The 23134-nt window shown below is 37.3% G+C and overlaps 1 protein-coding gene across 8 annotated transcripts in view; it reads left to right on the top strand.

Moving 5' to 3' along the window:
- LOC150084664 (signal-induced proliferation-associated 1-like protein 2) overlaps positions 1-23134 on the top strand; it is a 585655-nt gene that overhangs the window by 120182 nt on the left and 442339 nt on the right. For all 8 annotated transcript variants that reach the window (XM_090376537.1, XM_090376543.1, XM_090376536.1 and 5 more), the window contains 3 exons: positions 7197-7385; positions 7545-7620; positions 19788-19886. In XM_090376537.1, coding sequence (XP_090232663.1) covers positions 7197-7385; positions 7545-7620; positions 19788-19886 — 364 coding nt within the window. The remainder of the gene's footprint in view (positions 1-7196; positions 7386-7544; positions 7621-19787; positions 19887-23134) is intronic.

Genomic DNA, 23134 nt, shown 5'->3' with positions numbered 1-23134 from the left:
GTACAACACAGTTGGTACATAACTCTAGGGTTTCTGCTACCCATATGCAGTATTTTACATGTGTCAATGTTAAACTTCAGTTGCCACCTCTTAGTTTAACAGCTCAGTTTTTCTAGATCCTGTTGCAGTAGTGTACTGTCATTAACAACCCTGCCAACTTTTGTATTGTCTGCTAACATGGACGTTATCCCTGATATACCTTAATCAATATCATTTTAAAGGTAAATAGAGAAAACAACACCCAACCCTGGTAACATTGTCTAGGAAGAGCAGTGTCCATTGATTACCACTCTGTCTTCTTCCACTCAACCATCCCTTTATCCATGGCAGTAACTAGCCCTTAATGCCATACTACTCTAATTTGTACAGTAGTCTTCCATGTGCAACAGTATCAAAAGCTTTCCGAAATCCAAGTATATGATATAAGATTATTTTTTGCATCCATTTCCTTTGTGACCACATCATAGTATCCAGTCAGGTTTGTCAGACAAGACTTCCCCTTAACAAACCCATGCTGTGTCTGAAATATAACTGCAGTCTTGTCTGGATGATCCTGCAGTGTTTCTTTAACCAGTGACTCCATTATTTTCCCCTTAATATACCCTTTGTGAATTGGGGACACATCTGTACATCTCCAGTCCATGGGGACTCCCCACTGTCCAAGGAAGCTTTCATGATTATGGCTAAGGGTTTGCTTACTTCCTTTGCTGCGTCCTCTAATATAACTGGATAGATCCCATCCACTCCATGTGCATTTCTTATGTTCAAATTAAACAATTTCTACTCCACTTTGCTCTCAGTTATTACAAAATCATTTAGCTTCCTGCTATAGTTCGATAAGCTTTTTGCCTCCACTTCCCTAAAGACAATCCTCATGTGTGAATTGTAGATGTAAAATACTCATTCAGTTACCCTAAATACTCATTTAGTCAGCTACCTGAGCAAGATCATCAACAGTTGAACCATTGATATCAAGTGAACCAATCTGATTCATCCTCTTCCTTCTAGTTTACACAAGTAAAGAAGTCTTTGCTGTTCCTCTTTTCATCCTTTGCCAAAGATTTCTCATAATCTGCCTTTGCTTGCCTAACCTCTTTTGTGACGATTACAGACTTACATCTACCACAGTCTTTTGTGTCACCTGATAATTTATATGTATCCCATGCATTTTTCTTCTCTGCCACAAGTATCACTAGTTCATCTGACATTCATTTAGGTGTAAACCTTGAACAGTGTTTCATAATTAGTATGAAAACCCTAGTAGCTTCCCAGATTAAGTCGTTGAATGCCTACCATTTTAGAATTTGCTGTTGGTAACATCATCAGTTGATCCCATAGTGTAGAATTTAAGAACTATCTGAGACCACTGTAGTCACATTTGCGAAAGCAAAAATCCTTCCTTTTACCCCTGATGGTCGTTACATCATTAAGCAAATCCCACATCAGTGCACCGTGATCACTTCCACTTAGTGGCTCCTTTATCTGCAGATTGTTAATGCATGAATAATCACTGCTGAAAATCAGATCAAGATTATTACTCCCTCTAGTTGCCTCTCGAATATGCTGCTGTAGAAAACAATCATCCAATAAATCCACAAAAGCCTTGCTAGTCTATGAGTGACTAACCCACGAGTTCCAGTTAAAAATCCCCCATTATAATACAATCTGATTTACTGGCCCACTGTATTTTTCTGTACTGTTGTTCATTGTACTCATCAGAATCATTAGTTCTATAACACACTCCTACTCTTAATTTCCCTTTTCCAGTGCTTATGTCACATCAAACTGACTCAAAATTGCACTGTCCACCCATGTCAGCTGGATGCACTTTCTTAGATTTTGTGTTTCTTATTTTGTGTTACCCCTCCTCCTTTTCTATCCTGTCTACCCTTTCTGTGCACATTATACTCCCTATATTCCAATTCTGCATTTCTTATATCAGTGACACCATGTCTCTAATATCCCAACAATATCTGCTTTTGATGTCTTGACTAGCAACTCAGATTCATCAAATTTATTACTAAACTCCTAGTTGGTGTTCATGCAAGTATACATGCACCTGTTCTTACTCTTAGTTATCCTAACACAAACACAGCCCATATATTTACTTGTACCATAATGAATCACAGCCTTTTAAAATGCACTGCTTGCATCATGTTTGTGGAGCAATCGGGTACGGGACATGATATTGCCATGAGGAATCTCTTTGCGTGCGCGCGATGCAAGAAGTGTAACGAAATCTGGCGACTCGAAGGATCTAAATTGAGGGGCCCATCAAGCTCTCAGCTACCCACATCAACTCCAGAGCTTGCACATGGTCATCACGCAACACAGCGGCAACCCCCAAGGCAGAATGCGCTGGTCCCACAGGAACTAGTAGTTGGTGACTCTATTGTCAGGGAAACGGGGAACATGCTTTGTAAAAAGGATAGGTGGAACAGGACCAGGGTATATCTACCAGGGCAAAGGTTGATGATGTTACAGAGCGGATATCATCTTTTAAGGGCACAAAAGGTGATATAGTTATACACGTTGGCACTAATGATATTAAGAGTAGGAGACCGGCACAATTACTTAACAAGTACAGGTCACTGTTGAAAAAAAAAAAAAGCCGTGAATTAGGATTGAATTTAAAAGTGTCTGCAATTCTGGCCAGACATGATAGGAGGGAGTATATGATGAGAGCCTTGTCGATAAATTCGGCCCTGGAAAGATTGTGCAAGGCTCAAGGGGTAGAATTTTTTCCAGCCTGGTCTGTACTTGTTAACAGGAGAGACTGCTTCTACAGGGATGGGATACACTTAAATAGAAAGCGTGCAAGAATATTTGCTGATCTATCGAGGCAGTGTTAGGTGGGTCGGAAAACTGCTAGCTTGGGGGGGGATACAAGGACTAATAGATTAACAGTAGCCACTGACAGAGATGAAAGTTATTCTTGCACTGCCTCTATTGGAATGAGCAGAAGCCTGGAAAACAAGATGTACGATATTTCACAGATTGCTGGGAGTCATTGTGGTACAAGTAAACACATGGATTGTGTTAGAGTAGCTAAGAATAGGAACAGGTGCATGTATACTTGCGTGTACACCAATGCTAGAAGATTGGTAAATAAATTTGATGAATTTGAGGTATTGCTCAAAGAATCAAAGGCGGATATTGTTGGGATATCAGAGACGTGATTTCACACAGATATAAGGAATGCAGAACTGGAATTTGGGGAGTACAACGTCTACAGAAAGGATAGACAGGATAGGAAGGGAGGAGGGGTTATGCTATTAGTTAAGAAACACATAAAATCGAAGGAAGTGAAGCCAGTCGCCATCGCTGGAAAGCGCAGTGTCGAGTCAGTTTGGTGTGACATAAGCATTGGGAGATCAAAATCGAGAGTAGGAGTGTGCTATAGGTCTAATGACTCTGATGAGTATAATAAGAAACTGTACAGGGAAATAGAGTGGGCCAGTAAATCAGAGTCTTATAATGGGGGATTTTAATTTCCCAGATAGTAACTGGAATTTGAGGGTTGGTCACTCACACAATAGCAAGGCTTTTGTGGATTTATTGGATGATTGTTTTCTACATCAGCATGTTCGGGAGGCAATTAGAGGGAGTAATACTCTTGATTTGATTATCAGTAGTGATTCTTCATGCATTAAGAATCTGCAGATAAAGGAACCACTAGGTAGCAGTGATCACAGTGTGCTGAAGTGGGATTTACTCAAAGAGGTAATTACCATCAGGGGTAAAGGGAAGGGTTATTGCTTTCGTAAATGCGACTACGATGGTCTGAGACAGTATTTAAATTCTATACAGTGGGATCAACTGATGATATTGCCAACAGCAAATTCAAAATGGGAAGCATTCAAAGAACTTATCGTGGAAGCTACTAGGCTTTACATACCAACTAAGAAATATTGTTCAAGGTTTAGGCCTAAATGGTTGTCAGATGAACTAATGAGGCATATGGCAGAGAAGAAAAATGCATGGGATACATACAAATTAACACGTGACACGGACGCCTATGATAGATACAAGTTGATCTGTAACCAAGTTACAAAGGAGGTTAGGCAGGCGAAGGCAGATTACGAGAGATCCTTGGCAAGGGATGCAAAGAAAAACAGCAAAGAGTTCTTACTTATGTAAACTCTAGAAGGAAGGGGATGAATCAGATTAGTTCACTGGATATCAATGGTTGAACTGTTGATTATCCTGCTCAGGTAGCTAACAAACTAAATGAATATTTTGCATCGACATTCACACATGAGGAGTTATGTTCAGCGAGGGGAATGCCAGAGGTGTATTCAACTCTGGCAGTAAGCTAGATAATCTTGTAATAACTGAGAGTAAAGTGGAGGAGAAATTGTTGGAGATAAACACAAGAAAAGGCACCTGGGTTGGATGGGATCTATCCAGTTATATTAAAGGAAGCAAAGAAGGAAGTAAGCAAACCCCTAGCCATAATTTTGAGAGCTTCTTTGGACTCAGGGGAGGTACCCATAGATTGGAGATGTGCAAATGTGACCCCAATTCACTATTGTAGATAAATTCGTTCCATGCTATCAGGTTCTTGTATAATTTTAATTTAATTTCCAGGCTTAACTCCGTCCGTTTATGTTTTGTTGCTATAACGCTGCTAGATAAGATTTAATATAAAATATTTTAAATTAATTTAAAGCCACAAGTTCCAAAAAAGACATCAGCTCAGATAAAATGGCACAAAAAAAATAGATTGCTGTATACGGTAGCAAAAGACCCTTTGAACTGTGGTAACAATTGCAAATGACCTTATTCCCATGGAGAGTGAGGGAGCGCATGTAAACAACTTAAAAACTTTTTATTCTTTTGTTAATTTAACAACTCGCCCTTCAGAAAGATGTTTTCAGAGTGCACTTGACGTTGTGGCTACCATAAACTGCTTTTGTTTACACAAAATAAATTTCTGACAAGTCAGCGCAATCCTTTGGGAAGTAGGGAGCCTGGTGACCAGAGGCAATAATAGGGGCAATAATCGGATAGCTCTTCCAATATTTGTATTAAACATACAAAATGACAATATTTATTTCTCACAGGGTGAAAAAGAACTTATGTGCTTCATATAAACGAAGCACATAAGCATACACTAAAACGAGTTTGTATTAACGAGATTTTACTGTATCCTTAAATTAAATTCAACAATCAGTTTTTGTTGTAGTTGTGTTGTGTGCATTCAACAAAATGATTGGTGAATTTATGCAGCCATGTTGATGTTCTTTCTTCACATTTGTTGTTAGAAAATGTTATACAAGGATAGTAATAAAACACAGCAGCCCCAGATGGTAACTGATGACTAGTGCATAAATTTGTTATAGCAGGTTCTCATAGTAGATGATTGCGAGTCATCCCTTTGCTCCTCTATTTACATTCGGTAGACGATGCTTATTTTTGAATGTTACAAAAATCAGTTATTGTGTTTCTGATCTGCTGTAAAATTTGGGTGTCTTTCTCTATTTGGAATTAACATAACAGAATTGATTTAATGAATTAGTTTTCTTTTATGTTACCAAAACCTTATAAACCAGTGTAATCAGATATGGCTTTTTAAGATCAGTGTTAAAGCAACAGTTGTTTGATTTGAAAGTAAGATCAACAGAAATTTTATATTTCAATAAAAGTAATTCATGAAACTGATCATAATTGGCAGTTACCATGTTGCTGTCTCACTCTGCTATTGGAGAAAGTTTGGGCATCAAAAACATTGAAAATTACTTGGAATTGGAAAAGAATGAGGAAATTTCTCTGAAATAAATGGTTTCATTAAAGCAGATCTGTTTGCTACCGATTTAATGAAAGAGCTTGATTATTTTGAATGATCATGTAAGAGAAAGTAACAACTCTTCAGATTAAGAAAATTTCAACGAGATATTATTTGCATAATATCTTGTAATGGTAATTGAATGAAATTTCTAGATGATATTATAGATATAAATTCTGCTCAATTCATCAACTGAATTTATAACAGCCTAAGTACTGAAAGTTGTGTTATGCAGTCGAACTTGGTTATAACGAGTATCAAGGGACTGACCAAATTTCCTCATTATAACCATTACTCACTATATCAGTGATGAGTTAAATCTACCTCCTATTTTTTTAAATTCTCAATAACTTGAAAAAAGATAGATTTAAAAATCAAAAAAATTTTAGAGAAAAAAAAAATAGTATATATCTACATATTATTTGTATTAATATGCTTGTATTTGGTTTTTAAATTGATCCAACCAACCGTTGTTACATACAAAATTGTCGCTTCTAAATTGTTTAGCAAATTTTTCCACTTGAGCTTCAAGATGGGGCTGTCTATTTAAAATTCAGCACTTCTTTGTGTAGTGAACCATTGAAACAGTGCTTCAGCAACTTTTGTAACCTTGCACTTTCTAATTTTTTTTTTTTTTCTGGTTATGGTTTTTTCCAGTGACGATATGTAAACATATTTATTCTTCCACAATGTTGATACTGTTGAAGAGGACAAAGAAAACTTTTTCTACACTTCAATATTTTTTGCACCACATTGTAATTCATGAATAATTTAGACCTTTTCACAAATCGAGAGGCACTTTCTTTTGTTAGTAGACATGTTTCTGAAGGAAGAGTTTGTTTCTAACTGACTTTACTTTAAAGTGACAGTAAAGTGATCTGCATACAAACAATTATCATTTCCAAAATTCTTAGGATTCCCGAAATGAATTTATGGTTCACTGAATTACAAGACAATCTGTAAATAGGGTAACACAACCATAGAAATTACAAGTGGAATGCTAATGCATTATTATATAGCCCTGTCCATGAAAGGACAAGTTAGGTCATAAACTGGCCCTAATCTGATGCAGTTGGTCATAAAAGCTAAATCGCCCCTTTCATTTTTGTCTATTGCAAGAATTGGGTTTTTTTGACTACCCAAGCAGTTAAGAATGTTTGCATATTTGTATGGTATATCTGTGTAGTATGCTCGTTATAACAGTGCACGATTGTATGGGAATATGTGGAAAATTAAAATCGTTATGCCTTTTTGATCATTACAGCCGTGATCTTGTTATTTCCATGCTCTTTATAATCAAGTTCGACTGTATATTATTAGGGTCACTGTGTTTTAAGTAATTTATTTATTTAAACCATTTTAACTGTTATCTTCCCTTTTTAACCCCTTTCTCTACTCTGGTATATAGCTGGCTGTAATGAGAGGGACAGTTCTAGAAGAAGCAGTTCCAAGTCTTGCAAGGTCTAATCCTCCAAGGGGTATTCATGCAAGAGAAGTTTTAGAATATGTGGCACCCGAAATACAGCTTACTTGCTTAAAATTAGGTGTTTCAAGTTCTCAGACTGAAGACCAGTTACTTAGGTTGGATGAACAAGGGGTATGTGTCTGTAGAATATTAAAATAAGTACGTTGTATTCTTTGCTTATTATTACCTGTCTATTTGTTAAAAATGCTGCTGTTAATCACTTTCCAAAATGTTTGCCACTTTTTAATGAGTGAAAAGAGCTCTTATTTGTGTGTGTGTTTTTTTTTGCAGTTGAATAAAACATATAAAGTAGGGATTATGTATTGTAAGGCTGGTCAAGCTACAGAAGAAGAAATGTATAATAATGGTAAGATTATTTACATTGTGTCTTATGTATAGTGTCAAAAAAAAAAAAAAAGAAAAAAAGTAAATGTTCGTGGGTTACTTACATAGAGAATAGATGATATTATAAGTGCATTTCAGTTGCTATATGTATGCATTGGATCTAGTTGCAGTTGTTTGGTTATGATGGACAGAATAAAATACAAGTGAACTACTGTGGCTTGCTGAAATTTGCATAAAGTAAGTCTTCCAGCACTAATTACATTCATTATATGCATCCAATTATTGAATACATGTCGGAAAGTTGGAATCCTAGTGAAGCTCTTAAAATCTCAGGTCTTTAAACTCTGATGTCCTAGGTTGTGATTTTATCTTGTGAAGATCTGTGTATCAGCCATAAATTTCGTGATATATTTGTTCCATAATGCTTTATTTGGAAGAGCAGTCAATGAATTATAATCTGACACTTTTAATTTTTGTATTCAATCAGGAATGAATAAAGGAAAGTAAGTTTTTATTATATTGAAGCATTATATAAATATAGGGAAAACTGTCATTGTCATGCTGCTGCAGAAATATGTCACTAACATGTACTTACAAAAAAAAAAAAAAAAAAAAAATATATATATATATATATATCTGCTACAGATAAGTGAGATTGAGGTGGTCATATCAAATCGAGAAATATTTTCATACTGTTGCTTTAAAAAATTTTATGCTATTTCAAGCAATATTATGTGTTGCTTTATTTTATTGAGGCCCCGAGTGCCAAGCTTTGTGATTCAAGTGACTTCTCAGCTATTATCAAGCATGCCAATTATTATAAATAGCTTTATTTTTTGTGAGAGTTTCTGCAATTCCTTAAAGTCCTCTTGTATATATTAATAGCACTTAACAAATTAAAAACTTACTAACACAGAAAGGAAAGTCACCTTTCTTTATATTAATCAATTACTAACCTTTCCATTTATGCTTGGTCACTAGGTGGCACTGCTCCTGCCTCCTTGTGGTTGGGCTGGTACCCTCGGAGGAAAGCTCTCATTCCCAGAAAAAAAAAGGAGCAAACACAATGGATTTTGACAATCAAGTCACAAAATCCTCTAACATGATCCAATCAACTCAAGCAAACAACTCAATACAAACTGCAAAAAGACAAAAAACAGATATATATGAAATACCTGCACCATAGTATCTCATTATTCATTCTACAGGTAATCAGTCCGCAGGAAAATTATCCCCTTTTCTGATACAAAAATGTCTAGAAAATATAGCTGGAACTCCAAAAGCAGTAAAAAGGTTAAAATCAGGTGACCTGCTAATTGAAACAACCAGTATATGAAAGTCAGAACAACTAATGAAAACATCCACTTTCAGTGGGACCCCAGTAACAGTTACACCCCAAAATACTTTAAACACTCCTTGAAAAGAGTAATCTCAGAGTGGGACCTCCTCAATATAACAGAAGAAGAAATACTACAGTAAATGAAAAACCAGGAGTCATCCATGTTAAAAGAATAGTGATCAAAAAAGGAGAAATCACCAGAACAGAAATATCATTTTAACTTTTAATACTTCAAATTCACCGCAGCATGTGAAAGCAGGATAGCTCTGTCAAATTCGACCTTATATACCGAATCCTATTCAATGCTTTAAATGTCAAAAATATGGACATTCGCAAGCAACATGCAGAGGAATAGCAATATGTGCCAAATGTGGTTCCCGAGAATACACCAATAAAGAATGCTCAACTGTGAGTATCCTAAATGCCCAAACTGTAGTGGAAGCCACACTGTCTACTCTGGGGAATGCGAAAGATGGAAACAGGAAAGGAAAAATCCAAAGATACAAAGCATCCCAGGAAGCCAGAAAGATATTACAACCAGCCAGCATAAGGAAACCTACTGATGCACAAATAACACAAATAGTACAAATAACCCAGGAACAACAAACAATGGGATCATAAACCGAAGTCACAATCGCACCAAATGAATCACTGTCAGATTGGACATGCAAATGGTTCACGTCCCTGAAACAGCAGAAATGAGAACAGGCTGCAACCATCCCTCTCAGTCCCACTGACAGTAATTTCATCGCTATAGGGAAAACTAAAAGAAGACCCTCTCCATAATAGTACACCATGCTGCGGAACAAGTGGCACAGCAGGAAAAACATAAGAAGAAGAAGAACCCGTTCTAGAAATATTTGCTGAGGAAGATATGGACACTGGAAAGCCATATTTTCCCAAAAAAGAAATCACAGATGGAAATATATAAAACATTAATGGCAGAAAACAGAAAAATATAAAACAGAGAAAACAACTAGAAAACTCATCTAAAACAGTAAGCACTTTTATTCAGTGGAATTATCAAGGTTTTCATTATAATATTAATGATGTCAGAGATTTAATTTCTCAACATCACCTGATGTGTTTCTGCTTACAAGAAACATATCTTTACCTGATGTTACAATCTTAATCAAAAACTACACTATACATAGACGAGATCAAATAAATAATTCTAACCCATGAGCAATCCTTGTCAATTCTCACGTACCAATTCAAACAGTCTCCCTAAAAACCCGCTCTTGAGGTAATAGCAGTACTTATAGCAGCAAGTAGTTTAATAGCAATTGTATCAATATATCTACCCCTGAACCAAGAAATAATTTATGAAGACTTAGAAGAACTGATGGATCAACTATCCCCTCCTTAACTGTATAATGAAGGATCTAAATGGACATTACCCCTTATCGGGAAATACTGATCTTATTAAAAGGGGGTCATCAAATAGAAAAAGTAATAGATGCCAAAATCTAACCCTCCTGAACAGTGGAAAACACACACATATCCTCCTTCCAACAGGAACCAGCACAGCAATAGATCTTACTTTATGCTACCCATCATTATATCCTGTTTTAGAATGGACAGTTCATGAAGACTAACATATGGGTTAGTGCAATTGCATAATTTTTATATGTAGCTGCCTACCAAAGTAGACAAATTGGCATTGTTTTAATTACATCTTATATTGTGAATACTTTCACAATGAGTTGCCGTGTAATGAATTGCCAGTTCATGAAGATCCATTACTCAGCGACCACTACCCCATTATTTTCAATCTAACAAAAGACACCCCATGTCAATCCAGACGAAAACCCAAATGGAAGCTAGACAAAGCAGACTGGAAAAAATACAAAAGTCTAGCAGTAATTGAACATAGAAAGTTCAAAGTTCAACAACTAACTATTAACAAAGCATTACAATATGTAACCAACCAAATTAACCAAGCAGCAGAACAATACAAAATCAATACCAAAAATGTTCACCAAACTTCCTTTATTCCCAAAGCCTTGGTGGAATGAGGAATGCGCTCGAGCAAACCGAGACAGAAACAGAGCATGGAATATTTTTCACAAAAATCCAACCACAGACAATCTAACACATTTTAAAAAAATGAGAGCAAGAGCAAGATATGTCAGGTGGGTATGCAAGAAAGCCTCCTGGATACGTTTTGCCTCAGTCATAAATATAATTACAAATATTAAAATAGTTTGGGATAAAATAAGAAAATTGAGCAATAGATACCAAAATTTAGTACCTCCAATTATCAATTGGCAAGTGCAAGATATAGCTGATCCAAAAGATATAGGGATGCTTTAGGTGAAACTTTTACCCCACTATCTGCCACCACATCCTATACACCGAAGTTCCAGAAATATAAAAATCATCAAGAAAAATACAATTTAAAAATATCCACAAAATATGTGGAACAATATAATCATCCACTAACAATATAATCATAACAGAATTCCATAAGGCTCAATCACAAACAAAACCAAGTGCAGAAGGTCCAGATGGCATCAATTATATGATGATAAAGAAACTCGGGCAAGGATCATTACAATCTCTGCTTCTTTTATATAACCACAAAATATGGAGCATGAGTTTCCTAACGTGTGGCATCATGTGATTGTCCTTGTTTTCCCAAAACCTGGCAAAGATCCTACTAATCTGAACAGCTACCATCCAGTAGCACTCACCAGCTGCCTAGGAAAATTAATGGAAAAAATCATAAATGCAAGGCCTATGTGGTACCTAGAAAACCATAACCTTTTGTGCCCAATAAATCAACCTTGGATCTTCTAATTAAAATAGAAAGCAACGAATGGAATGCTTTCATTAGAAAAGAATATCATGATATGTTTCGATATTGAGAAAGCATACGATGTAACCTGACACTTTGGCATTCTTCGGGACACTCTCAAAAATTTTTCTCAAACTACACTCTCAAAAATTTTTCTCAAACTACACTCTCAAAAATTTTTCTACAAGGAGTACCACAGGAATCAGTTCTCAGTGCCACCCTGTTTGCAATAAAAATAAACTCAATAACCCAATAGATACCACCTACCATAAATACAGCTATTTATGTAGATGATTTCAGTATCTCATTCCAATCCTAAAACATGAGAACAATAGAATGCCAATTACAAGGAATAAACAAGGTCAGCAGTTGGGATCAGAAAAATGGTTTCATGATCTCCACACAAAAAACAGTAGATATGCACTTCTGTAGGTAAAGAAACCTTCATTTAGATTTGGAATTAAAACTTAATGGACAGTTAATCCCAATCAAACCAACCACAAAATTTCTTGAATTTATTCTTGATAAAAAAACTAACTTTTTTAGAACATATAAAACAACTGAGAACAAACTGCCTCAAGAAACATTTTGAGTCTTATCGGCAATGACCTCGGTTGCAGATAGTTACTTTATTGTGATTTACAGAGCCCTCATAAGATCTTGACTGGACTATCGAGTGCCTTGAGAAGGTCTTGAAGCCGACCGGGCTAGCCGAGTGGGTAAAGTACCTACCCGGCAACCCAAATGTCGCGGGTTCGATTCCCGCCTCGGGCTTGGATCAAAGTACTGCAAAAACCTTGGGAGGTGCAATATGGCCACAGAAGCCGATGTGCCAACAACTACCAAATCAAAAAAAAAAAAAAAAAAAAAAAAGAAGGTCTTGATCCAGTGCATCATGGCTCTTTACGTACAATATTACGAGCATATTGCCCATCACCGGTCCAGAGCCTATATGCAGAAGCCCACAAACCACCTGTTATACTATGCTGCAAAAATAAAATCAATACCCAACCACCCGATATGGACAACCTTACATGAATCAGATTTGGAAAACAGATATGTGTAGAGTACATCCAAATATTAACAAACCAGCAGGCATATATTTAAAAGACCTAATCCTGCAATGTAATTTAAATCTCAATCGGATAGCAATTTCTCCTAAAGTTCCATATCCACATTGGGGAACCATCCAAACAATGTGTGATCTTCATACGTTTAACTAGAACAAAAATTCTTTACCTAAACAAAATTTCCAGCAATTACATGCAGACTATAGAGCAGAACATTGCAATTCCACCCTGATATACACAGATGGTTCCAAACAGAAACCAAGGTAGGAATAGCTACCAAGTTCCTGAATACCATTATCTCCCAACTGAGTGCAGTATTTATACTGCATAACTGGAGGCTATACAACTAGCCTGAACCATATATGGCTAACCAACATCCCAAGCAGTATAATCTTAATGGATTAATTCAATGGGATATTGAATTCAATTGAATTCATTCAATGGAATTCAAAAGGATAGGTGGAACAGGACCAGGGTATGTCTGCAAGGGGCAAAGGTTGATGACTTTGTAGAGCGGATATCATCTTTTAAGGGCACAAAAGGTGATATAGTTGTACACGTTGGCACTAATGATATTAAGAGTAGGAGACCGGCGGAATTACTTAACAAGTACAGGTCACTGTTGAAAAAAAGCCGTGAATTAGGGTTGAATTTGAAAGTGTCTGCAATTCTGCCCAGACACGATAGGAGGGAGTATATGATTAGAGCCCTGTTGATCAATTCGGCCCTGGAAGGATTGTGCAAGACTCAAGGGGTAGAATTTTTTCAGCCTGGTCTGTACTTGTTAACAGGAGAGACTACTTTTACAGGGATGGGATACACTTAAATAGAAAGGGTGCAAGAATGTTTGCTGATGCTATTGAGGCAGTGTTAGGTGGGTCGGAAAACTGCTAGATTGGGGGAGATACAAGGACTAATAGATTAACAGTAGCCACTGGCAGAGGTGAAAGTGATTCTTGCAGTGCTTCTATTGGAATGAGCCGCAGCCTGGAAAATAAGATGCAGGATAGTTCAGAGACTGCTGGGAATCATTGGGGTACAAATAAACACATAGGTTCTGTTAGGGTAGCTAAGAAAAAGAACAGGTGCATGTATACTTGCGTGTACACCAATGCTAGGAGTTTAGTAAATAAATTTGATGAATTTGAGATATTGCTCAAAACATCAAAGGCAGATATTGTGGTGTCACACAGATATAAAGAATGCACAACTGGAATTTGGGGAGTACAATGTCTACAGAAAGGATACACAGGGTAGGAAGGGAGGAGGGGTTATGCTATTAGTTAAGAAATACATAAAATCCAAGGAAGTGAAGCCAGTCGACATTGCTGGACAGGGCAGTGTCGAGTCAGTTTGGTGTGACATAAGCATTGGGAGATCAAAATTGAGAGTAGGAGTGTGCTATAGGCCTAATGACTCTGATGAGTATAATAAGATACTGTACAGGGAAATAGAATGGGCCAGTAAATCAGAGAGTCTTATAATGGGGGATTTTAATTTCCCGGATATTGACTGGAATTTGTGGGTTGGTCACTCACACACTAGCAAGGCTTTTGTGGATTTATTGGATGATTGTTTTCTACATCAGCATGTTCGGGAGGCAACTAAAGGGAGTAATACTCTTGATTTGATTATCAGTAGTGATTCTTCATGCATTAAGAATCTGCAGGTAAATGAACCACTAGGTGGCAGTGATCACAGTGTGCTGAAGTGGGATTTACTCAAAGAGGTAACTACCATTAGGGGTAAAGGGAAGGGTTATTGCTTTCGTAAAGGCGACTACGACGGACTGAGACAGTTTTAAATTCTATACAGTGGGAACAACTGATGATGATACCAACAGCAAATTCAAAATGGGAAGCATTCAAAGAACTTACCTTGGAAGCTACTAGGCTTTACATACCAACTAAGAAATATTGTTCAAGGTTTAGGCCTAAGTGGATGTCAGATGAACTAATGAGACATATGGCAGAGAAGAAAAATGCATGGGATACATACAAATTAACACGTGACACAGAAGACTATGATAGATACAAGTTGATCTGTAACCAAGTTACAAAGGAGGTTAGGCAGGCGAAGGCAGATTACGAGAAATCTTTGGCAAGGGATGCAAAGAAAAACAGCAAAGAGTTCTTTACTTATGTAAACTCTAGAAGGAAGGGGATGAATCAGATTGGTCCACTTGATATCGATGGGTCAACTGTTGATGATCCTGCTCAGGTAGCTAACAAACTGAATGAATATTTTGCATCGACATTCACACATGAGGAGTTATTCAGCGAGGGGAATGCCAGAGGTGTATTCAACTCTGGCAGTAAGCTAGAGAATCTTGTAATAATTGAGAGTAAAGTGGAGGAGAAATTGTTGAAGATAAATACAAGAAAGGCACCTGGGGTGGATGGGATCTATCCAGTTATATCAAAGGAGGCAGGAAAGGAAGTAAGCAAACCCTTAGCCATAATTATGAGAGCTTCCTTGGACTCAGGGGAAGTACCCATGGACTGGAGATGTGCAAATGTAACCCCAATTCAAAAAGGAGGATCAAAGGGCGACACAAATAATTATAGACCTATTAGTTTAACTTCTATTCCTGGAAAATTAATGGAGGCACTGGTTAAAAAAGCACTGCAGGATCATCTAGACAAGACTTCAGTCAAAACTCAGACACAGCATGGTTTTGTTAAGGGGAAGTCTTGCCTGACAAATTTGATTGGATACTATGATGCAGTCACAAAAGAACTGGATGCAGGCAATAACTTTGATATTATATACTTGGATCTTAGAAAGGATTTTGATACTGTTGCACATGGAAAACTGCTGCACAAATTGGAGCAGTGTGGCATTGGAGGCAAATTGCTGCTGTGGATAAAGGGGTGGTTGAGGGGGAGGTGACAGAGAGTGGTAATCAATGGACACTGCTCATCGTGGACTAATGTTATTAGTGGAGTCCCTCAGGGTTCAGTATTGGGTCCATTATTGTTTTCTGTATTTATAAATGATATTTATGATGGTATATCAAGCTTAATGTCCAAGTTTGCAGACGATACAACGGTTGGCAGGGTTGTTAAGTACACTACTGACACTATGCTGCTGCAACAGGATCTGGAAAGGTTGAGCAGATGGGCTGAGAGGTGGCAAATGAAGTTTAACATTGACAAATGTAAAGTACTACATATGGGAAACAGCAACCCCAGAGCAACATTCAACTCTGTGGTACTACACTGACTGTGGTAGAGAATGAAAGGGACCTGGGGGTGGTTGTGCAGGCAGATATGAAGTTTTCTGAGCAGTGCAGATGGGCTGCAAGAGTAGCTCATGGTGTATTATCGATGATATATAGGAATTTTTCTAGCAGGGATAAGGAGGTGATTATTCCCTTGTATAAGGCAATGGTCAGACCACACCTAGAGTACTGTATACAGGTCTGGAGGCCTCATTTCAAGAAGGATGTAGAGATGCTGGAACGAGTACAGAGAAGGGCAACAAGATTAGTGAATGGAACAAAGGGGTGCTCTTACGAAGAAAGGCTTAAGTTTTGCAAATTACAGTGTCTGGAGACTAGGCACTGGCGAGGTGATCTGATAGAGGTGTATAAAGCCTTGAATGGTTTGAGCATGCTCAATGCTGATGGGATTCTTCCTCTCGCTCAGAATAATCACCTGAGGGTCATAAATTCAAATTGAGAAAAGACAGATGTAGGATAGACGTGAGGAAATTTGCCTTTAGCCAGCGGGTGGTTGGTTGGTGGAATAAACTTCCATCCCTTGTCGTGGAAGTTGATAGCCTAAATAAGTTTAAGGCTCAGCTGGACAGGTATTTCGAACGAACAGAGGGGTGAAGTGGAAGTGGTTATTTTTTATTTTTTTTATTTTTTATTTTTATTTATTTATTTTTTTTTGGCTGATGCTGCATAAGCTTGCTTTCTTGCATCAAATGCCTCTACTAATGCTAATGCCCTGCAAGCCTTAAACAATAACACCAGGAATACCTATCTGACTGCATTGAAAATCCAAAACATGCTAACAAAATGAGCAAACTGAAATCAAAACATAAGTTTCTACTGGGTTCCCAGAAATGTAGGAATAGAGAGCAATGAACAGGCAGACAAAGCAGCAAAACAAGCAGAAAGCCCGGTCAACAAAACTATAAAAATACCATACCTAAACTGTAAAATTACAATCCGAAATAGTGGTGAAAGACAGTGGCAACAAAAATGGCAGGAGCAAGCTGGTAATAAATTATTACAGATAAAACTGTTGTTCCATTATCCCATTTGCTAAGTTTTACTGAGCAACTAAGAATGGGACATACCAATGTTACCCACTTCTACCTGCTCCAAGCTGAATCTCCACCCAAGTGCTCTAGGCGCCTCCGTAGCCAGGTGGGAAGGAGCAGCGGTGCGTTAGAACACGCTTCTTGATTAGACCGGGGTTCGAGCCCGTCACCACCAAATATGGAGGATGCGGAAAGGTCAGGGAATGACCACCGCATATCCCGGAGCAATATGGCCTTAGTTGCTAATGCTCCTAAAAACCAAATAACAACAACAACCCAAGTGCTCTGACTGTTAAATAGTGCTAACAGTCCAACATATTCTACGTACTGCCTTAACTTTACACGAGAACGGCAAATCCATAAAAGCAACAGACACTTTCATTACAAACAATATTCAGACATACCTAATATATCTGAAGTTTTCCAGTTTCCGAAACATGTAAACTACCATAATTTAATATAAAAATCATAACAGACATCAGTGAATAAACCACAAATCATAAGTGTAGTGCACTATAGCCATAGAAGCTGATGCACCAGTAAAATGCCTAAACCAATTATTTTATTGAAATGTTTCTGATATTTGTTTTTGCACTACAATTTAGGATTTCCCTCTCTACTTCTAATACTTTGTCTGAGGATATTATGACTCGGATGGAAATGGCCTCAGGTGATTCCCATATGAGTCAAGTTAATCTCTTGTGGATGTGTTAAAAGGTTGATCTGGTTGATAATCATAACTCAGCTGGTGTGATTCTTTTCTTTATTCCCAATGTAAGGAGTACTGATCAAAAATAAAACTTGGTGAATTTGAATCCCTGAAGAAATGGAGGCATGCCTTAGAGACAAATAAAACTAGGAATTCATCAGAGACTCGAGTATCTAGTCACCTGTAAGATGATGTACTCTGATTTTGAGGCCCTAGAAAAGAATAATCTAGTGCATAATGCTCTGGTTCAAGAGGGTTTATAGTCATTGGGAGACTCCATTGTCAGGGAAACAGGTAATTTTTTTATAATAAGGATAAGTGGACTAATAGGATGTGCTCTTCTGGGAGCAACAATTGATAATGTCACCAGTATATTGTCAGATTTTTAAGGGGAGTGAGGGAGCATTATTATTTATGTGAGACTAATGTTAAATGCAAATGAACTGATGATTTGTTGGGTAAATATAAGGTATACTGAAAAAATGCACTACTTCTGAATGTTTGTTTGCAATTTTTTCCAGGCTTGATAGGAGGGACTATAAATAGGGTTAATAGGGTAGACTATAAATCCTCATAGAGTATTTAACGTCTTGGGTTAATCCACAAGGCTTTCAAGCATTGTGGATTAATCCAAGACTTGAAATACTCTATGAGGATTTTTAAGTGGGGCAGGGTCCTTTCTTCTTATCAGAAGTAGCTCGAGCATGACAAAAAACTTTCCTGGATTAGGAACTTAATGTATGTCAGAATAGAATCTGTGTTGAGTGAGGTAGTCAGATGCAAAGATAAAAAGTGTGTAGGGCATTGTACAGATCAGAAGATTGTGATAACCCATACCTGACCCATTAGCATGCCCATATCATGCAAGATGAAGAAAGAGGTTGCCATTGGTAACCTCTTTCTTCATTTTCCAGCATGGGGTTTAATTTCAAACAAGGAGACTAGGAGAAGAAAGGAGATGTTCCATAATTTCATTACACTGGAATTATGGAACATCTATAATACATCATGGTGGTGGTGGTGGTGCAACCGACTAGTGGCCCATCTAGTTCTGGGTTCAAGTGACAATTCATTGGACTCTTGTCTAGTTTGGTGGGTGGGAATGACCCGCCAGTGGGTTTCCAAGTGTTGCAGTATATTCTTTTGCTTACTTTACTGGCATCTGAAGAAAAAGTTGTTTTTCACACCATACAGACAAGAAATGCAGAATCAAATATCTAACCTTTTTTATTACCAAATCAGCATGCTTTGCTTAGAAACTACACAGAGTGACTAAACTAACTGGGCTACAGGTAGTCATGAGGTGGGATTTGTGAATATCGTGGTTAAGTTTTCATAAATACTCCTTGAGTACAATAAAAAAAAAGTTTTTAACCCCTAAGGTATATTATTTGATAATTGAACATGCCTGGAATATAATGCGACGTGGATTTTACCTAACTTGATTGATGTGATAAAATTGATATTGATTTTGTCATGTGTTCACTTTGAATACGTTAATATAAAATTCTACTGTAATAACAGATGCATTATAATTTTATTTCAAATATTGTGCTGATTAAATTTCTCTTTAAATTCAAAACTGAACTTGTATGGACTTATGACACTTTTTTTTTTTTTTTTTTTTGTAATTTAATTATTCAGTTCACTTTTCTTGAATAGCTTAAATTAATGTATATTATTTTCTGTACTAAAATAGTTTTGTAATAGTTCATCCATATGTTGGATGCATAGTGGTGGATACTGCAACTTAATTTGAGTTTCACTTTAGCCCTGTGCTGTGCATACTTTTGTTTGTGTAACTTATTGTTTAGGATAAAATAATTCCACATAAGAGAAAATATTACTAAGTTTAAAATATGAATCGAGTTGTTGCTTCCATGCACACAACTGCTTTGTGAAAGCATAGCATTTCCATCTTTTTTTTTTTTAAACTTATGGTTAAACTGTGTTAGTAACTTTATAATAAAACTGAATATTCTTCATATTTATGTAGAGCATTCGGGACCAGCCTTTGAAGAATTTCTTGAAATGATAGGTCAGAGAGTAAGACTAAAAGGCTTTGACAAATATAGAGCTGGTCTTGATAACAAAAGTAAGTTTTTTCATATAAAAATAGCTTTTTGGATAATACATTGCAACCTCAATATAGTGCAGGTGTTAGGCAACGACTTTAATACCTGTGTTATAAGCAAGCACATTATAGCCAAAATTTTTTTCCATTTTTACCCCAGTTTTTTTAACATAAATACATTTTACAGTAGAACTTCAATTATCCGTCAGGGTATGGGACTGAGACCATGACAGATAATAGAATATATACATTTAAAAACATTATACCTACAATAGACTGGGTCATCTAACTTGTTTATTTTATTACATAATACAACCTAATGATATTTAATTAAATTTTAATTATTATTTATTTTTTTTTACTGGGTCATCAAAAATCATAGTACAGATATCTACATACATAACCTATTTTTAATGTTTTGATTTACATTGGTCTAGTCATAAAAAAATTTAAAAGAAAACAATATTATGTATATACAACATTGTTCTAATGTCATTAAAGAAATTTAAAAGAAAACAATACTACATAATTAAATTTATTTTCTAAAAAAGTCAGTCAATTTTTTTGTTTCCTTATCCCTCGAGCCTTTTGGTAGGCAATGTTATGAATTTTACGCAAAAGTAACAGGCGCCTCCGTAGCCAGGTGGGAAGGAGCAGCAGTGCGTAGCACACGCTTCTTGATTAGACCGGGGTTCGAGCCCGTCACCACCAAATACGGAGGATGCGGAAAGGTTAAGGAATGACCACCGCATATCCTGGAGCAATATGGCCTTAGTTGCTAATGCTCCTAAAAACCAAACAACAACAACAGCAAAAGTAACACTTGCGTAGCATCTGCTTCATGTATCTCGAACCACTCAATGCACTTTGACAACATAGTTTCAGCTTCACAGTGGCTAATTATGTTTGTTGTTCCATCAGCAGCAGCTTTTTCTTCTTCTTCTTCAGTTTCAGATTTATCCGAAATGGTCATCACTCTTTGCACAATTTCATCGTCTAAAATTTCTCATTTGACGTTCATTTTGTCCATATCCAGCCAATCATTTACTTTCTTCATCGAAATATTTTTAAAACCAGGAACATTATCATTAGTAGAGGCATATGATGCAAGAAAGCAAGCTTATTCAGCATCAGCCAAAAAAAAAAAAAAAAAAAAAAGCACAACCACTACTCCCATTTTACCCCTCCGTTCGTTCGAAATACCTGTCCAGCTGAGCCTTATATTTGTTTAGGCTATCAACTTCAACAACAAGTGATGGAAGTCTATTCCACAAACCAACTGCCCGCTGGCTAAAGGCACATTTCCGCACATCTATCTGACATCCGTCCTTCCTCAATTTGAATTTATGCCCTCTCAGGTGATTATTCTGAGCAAGAGGAAGAATCCCATCGGCATTGAGCATGCTCAAACCATTCAAAGCCTTATACACCTCTATCAGATCACCTCGCCGATGCCTAGTCTCCAGACTCTGTAATTTGCAAAACTTAAGCCTTTCTTCGTAAGAGCAACCCTTTGTTCCATTCACTAATCTTGTTGCCCTTCTCTGTACTCGTTCAAGCAGCTCTACATCCTTCTTGAAATGAGGCCTCCAGACCTGTATACAGTATTCAAGGTGTGGCCTGACCAATGCCTTATACAAGGGAATAATCACATCCCTATCCCTGCTAGAAAAATTCCTGTATATCATTGACAAGACACTATGAGCTACTCTTGCAGCTCGTCTGCACTGCTCAGAGAACTTCATATCTGCCTGCACAATTACCCCCAGGTCCTTTACATTCTCTACCACTGTCAGCGTAGTACCACAGAGTTGATACGTTGATCTGGGGTTACTGTTTCCCATATGTAGTACTTTACATTTGTCAATGTTAAACTTCATTTGCCACCTCTCAGCCCATCTGCTCAACCTTTCCAGATCCTGTTGCAGCAGCATAGCATCAGTAGTGTCCTTAACAACCCTGCCAACCTTTGTATCGTCTGCAAACTTGGACATTAAGCTTGATATACTATCATCTATATCATTTATAAATACAGAAAACAACAATGGACCCAACACTGAACCCTGAGGAACTCCACTAATAACATTAGTCCACGTTGAGCAGTGTCCACTGATTACCACTCTCTGTCTTCTGCCACTCAACCATCCCTTTATCCATAGCAGCAATTTGCCTCCAATGCCACACTGCTCCAATTTGTGCAGCAGTCTTCCATGCGCAACAGTATCAAAAGCCTTTCTAAGATCCAAATATATAATATCATAGTTATTCCCTGCATCCAGTTCTTTTGTGACTGCATCATAGCCAATCAAATTGGTCAGACAAGACCTGCCCTTAACAAAACCATGCTGTGTCTGAGCTATAACTGAATTCTTGTCCAGATGAACCTGCAGTGCTTCTTTAACCAGTGCCTCCATTAATTTTCCTGGAACCGAAGTTAAACTAACAGGTCTATAATTACTTGTGTCAGCCTTTGATCCTCCTTTGTGAATTGGGGTTACATTTGCACATCTCCAGTCTATGGGTACCTCCCCCGAGTCCAAAGAAGCTCTCAAAATTATGGCTAGGGGTTTGCTTACTTCCTTTGCTACCTCCTTTAATATAACTGGATAGATCCCATCCACCCCGGGTGCCTTTTTTATGTTTATCCTCAACAATTTCTCCTCCACTTTCCTCTCAGTTATTAGAAAATCATCTAGCTCACTGCCAATGTTTACTTCACCTACGACATTCCCCTTCCTGAATAACTCCTCATGTGTGAATGTAGATGCAAAATACTCGTTTAGATTGTCAGCCACCTGAGTAGGATCCTCAACTGTTGAACCATCAACATCCAGCGGACAAATCTGATTCATCCCTTTCCTTCTTCAATTTAAATAGGTAAAGAACTCTTTTCTGTTTTTCTTTGCATCCTTTGCCAAGGATTTCTCATAATCTGCCCTTGCCTGCCTAATCTCCTTTGTGACTTGGTTACAGACCAACTTATATCTATCATAGGCTTCCATGTCACCCATTAATTTGTATGTATCCCATGCATTTTTCTTCTCTGCCATATGTCTCATTAGTTCATCTGACAACCATTTAGGCCTGAACCTTGAACAATATTTCTTGGTTGGTATGTAAAGCCTGGTAGCTTCCAAGATTAGTTCCTTGAATGCTTCCCATTTTGAATGTGCTGTTGGTAACATCATCAGTTGGTCCCACTGTATAGAATTTAAATACTGTCTCAGCCCATCATAGTCGCCTTTACAAAAGCAAAAACCCTTCCCTTT

Source organism: Mastigoproctus giganteus, chromosome 6 (genome assembly GCF_048544385.1).
Source record: "Mastigoproctus giganteus isolate SK-2022 chromosome 6, ASM4854438v1, whole genome shotgun sequence".
NCBI classification, from domain to species: Eukaryota; Metazoa; Arthropoda; class Arachnida; order Uropygi; family Thelyphonidae; genus Mastigoproctus; species Mastigoproctus giganteus.
This window is presented reverse-complemented; position numbering and strand designations above follow the sequence as displayed.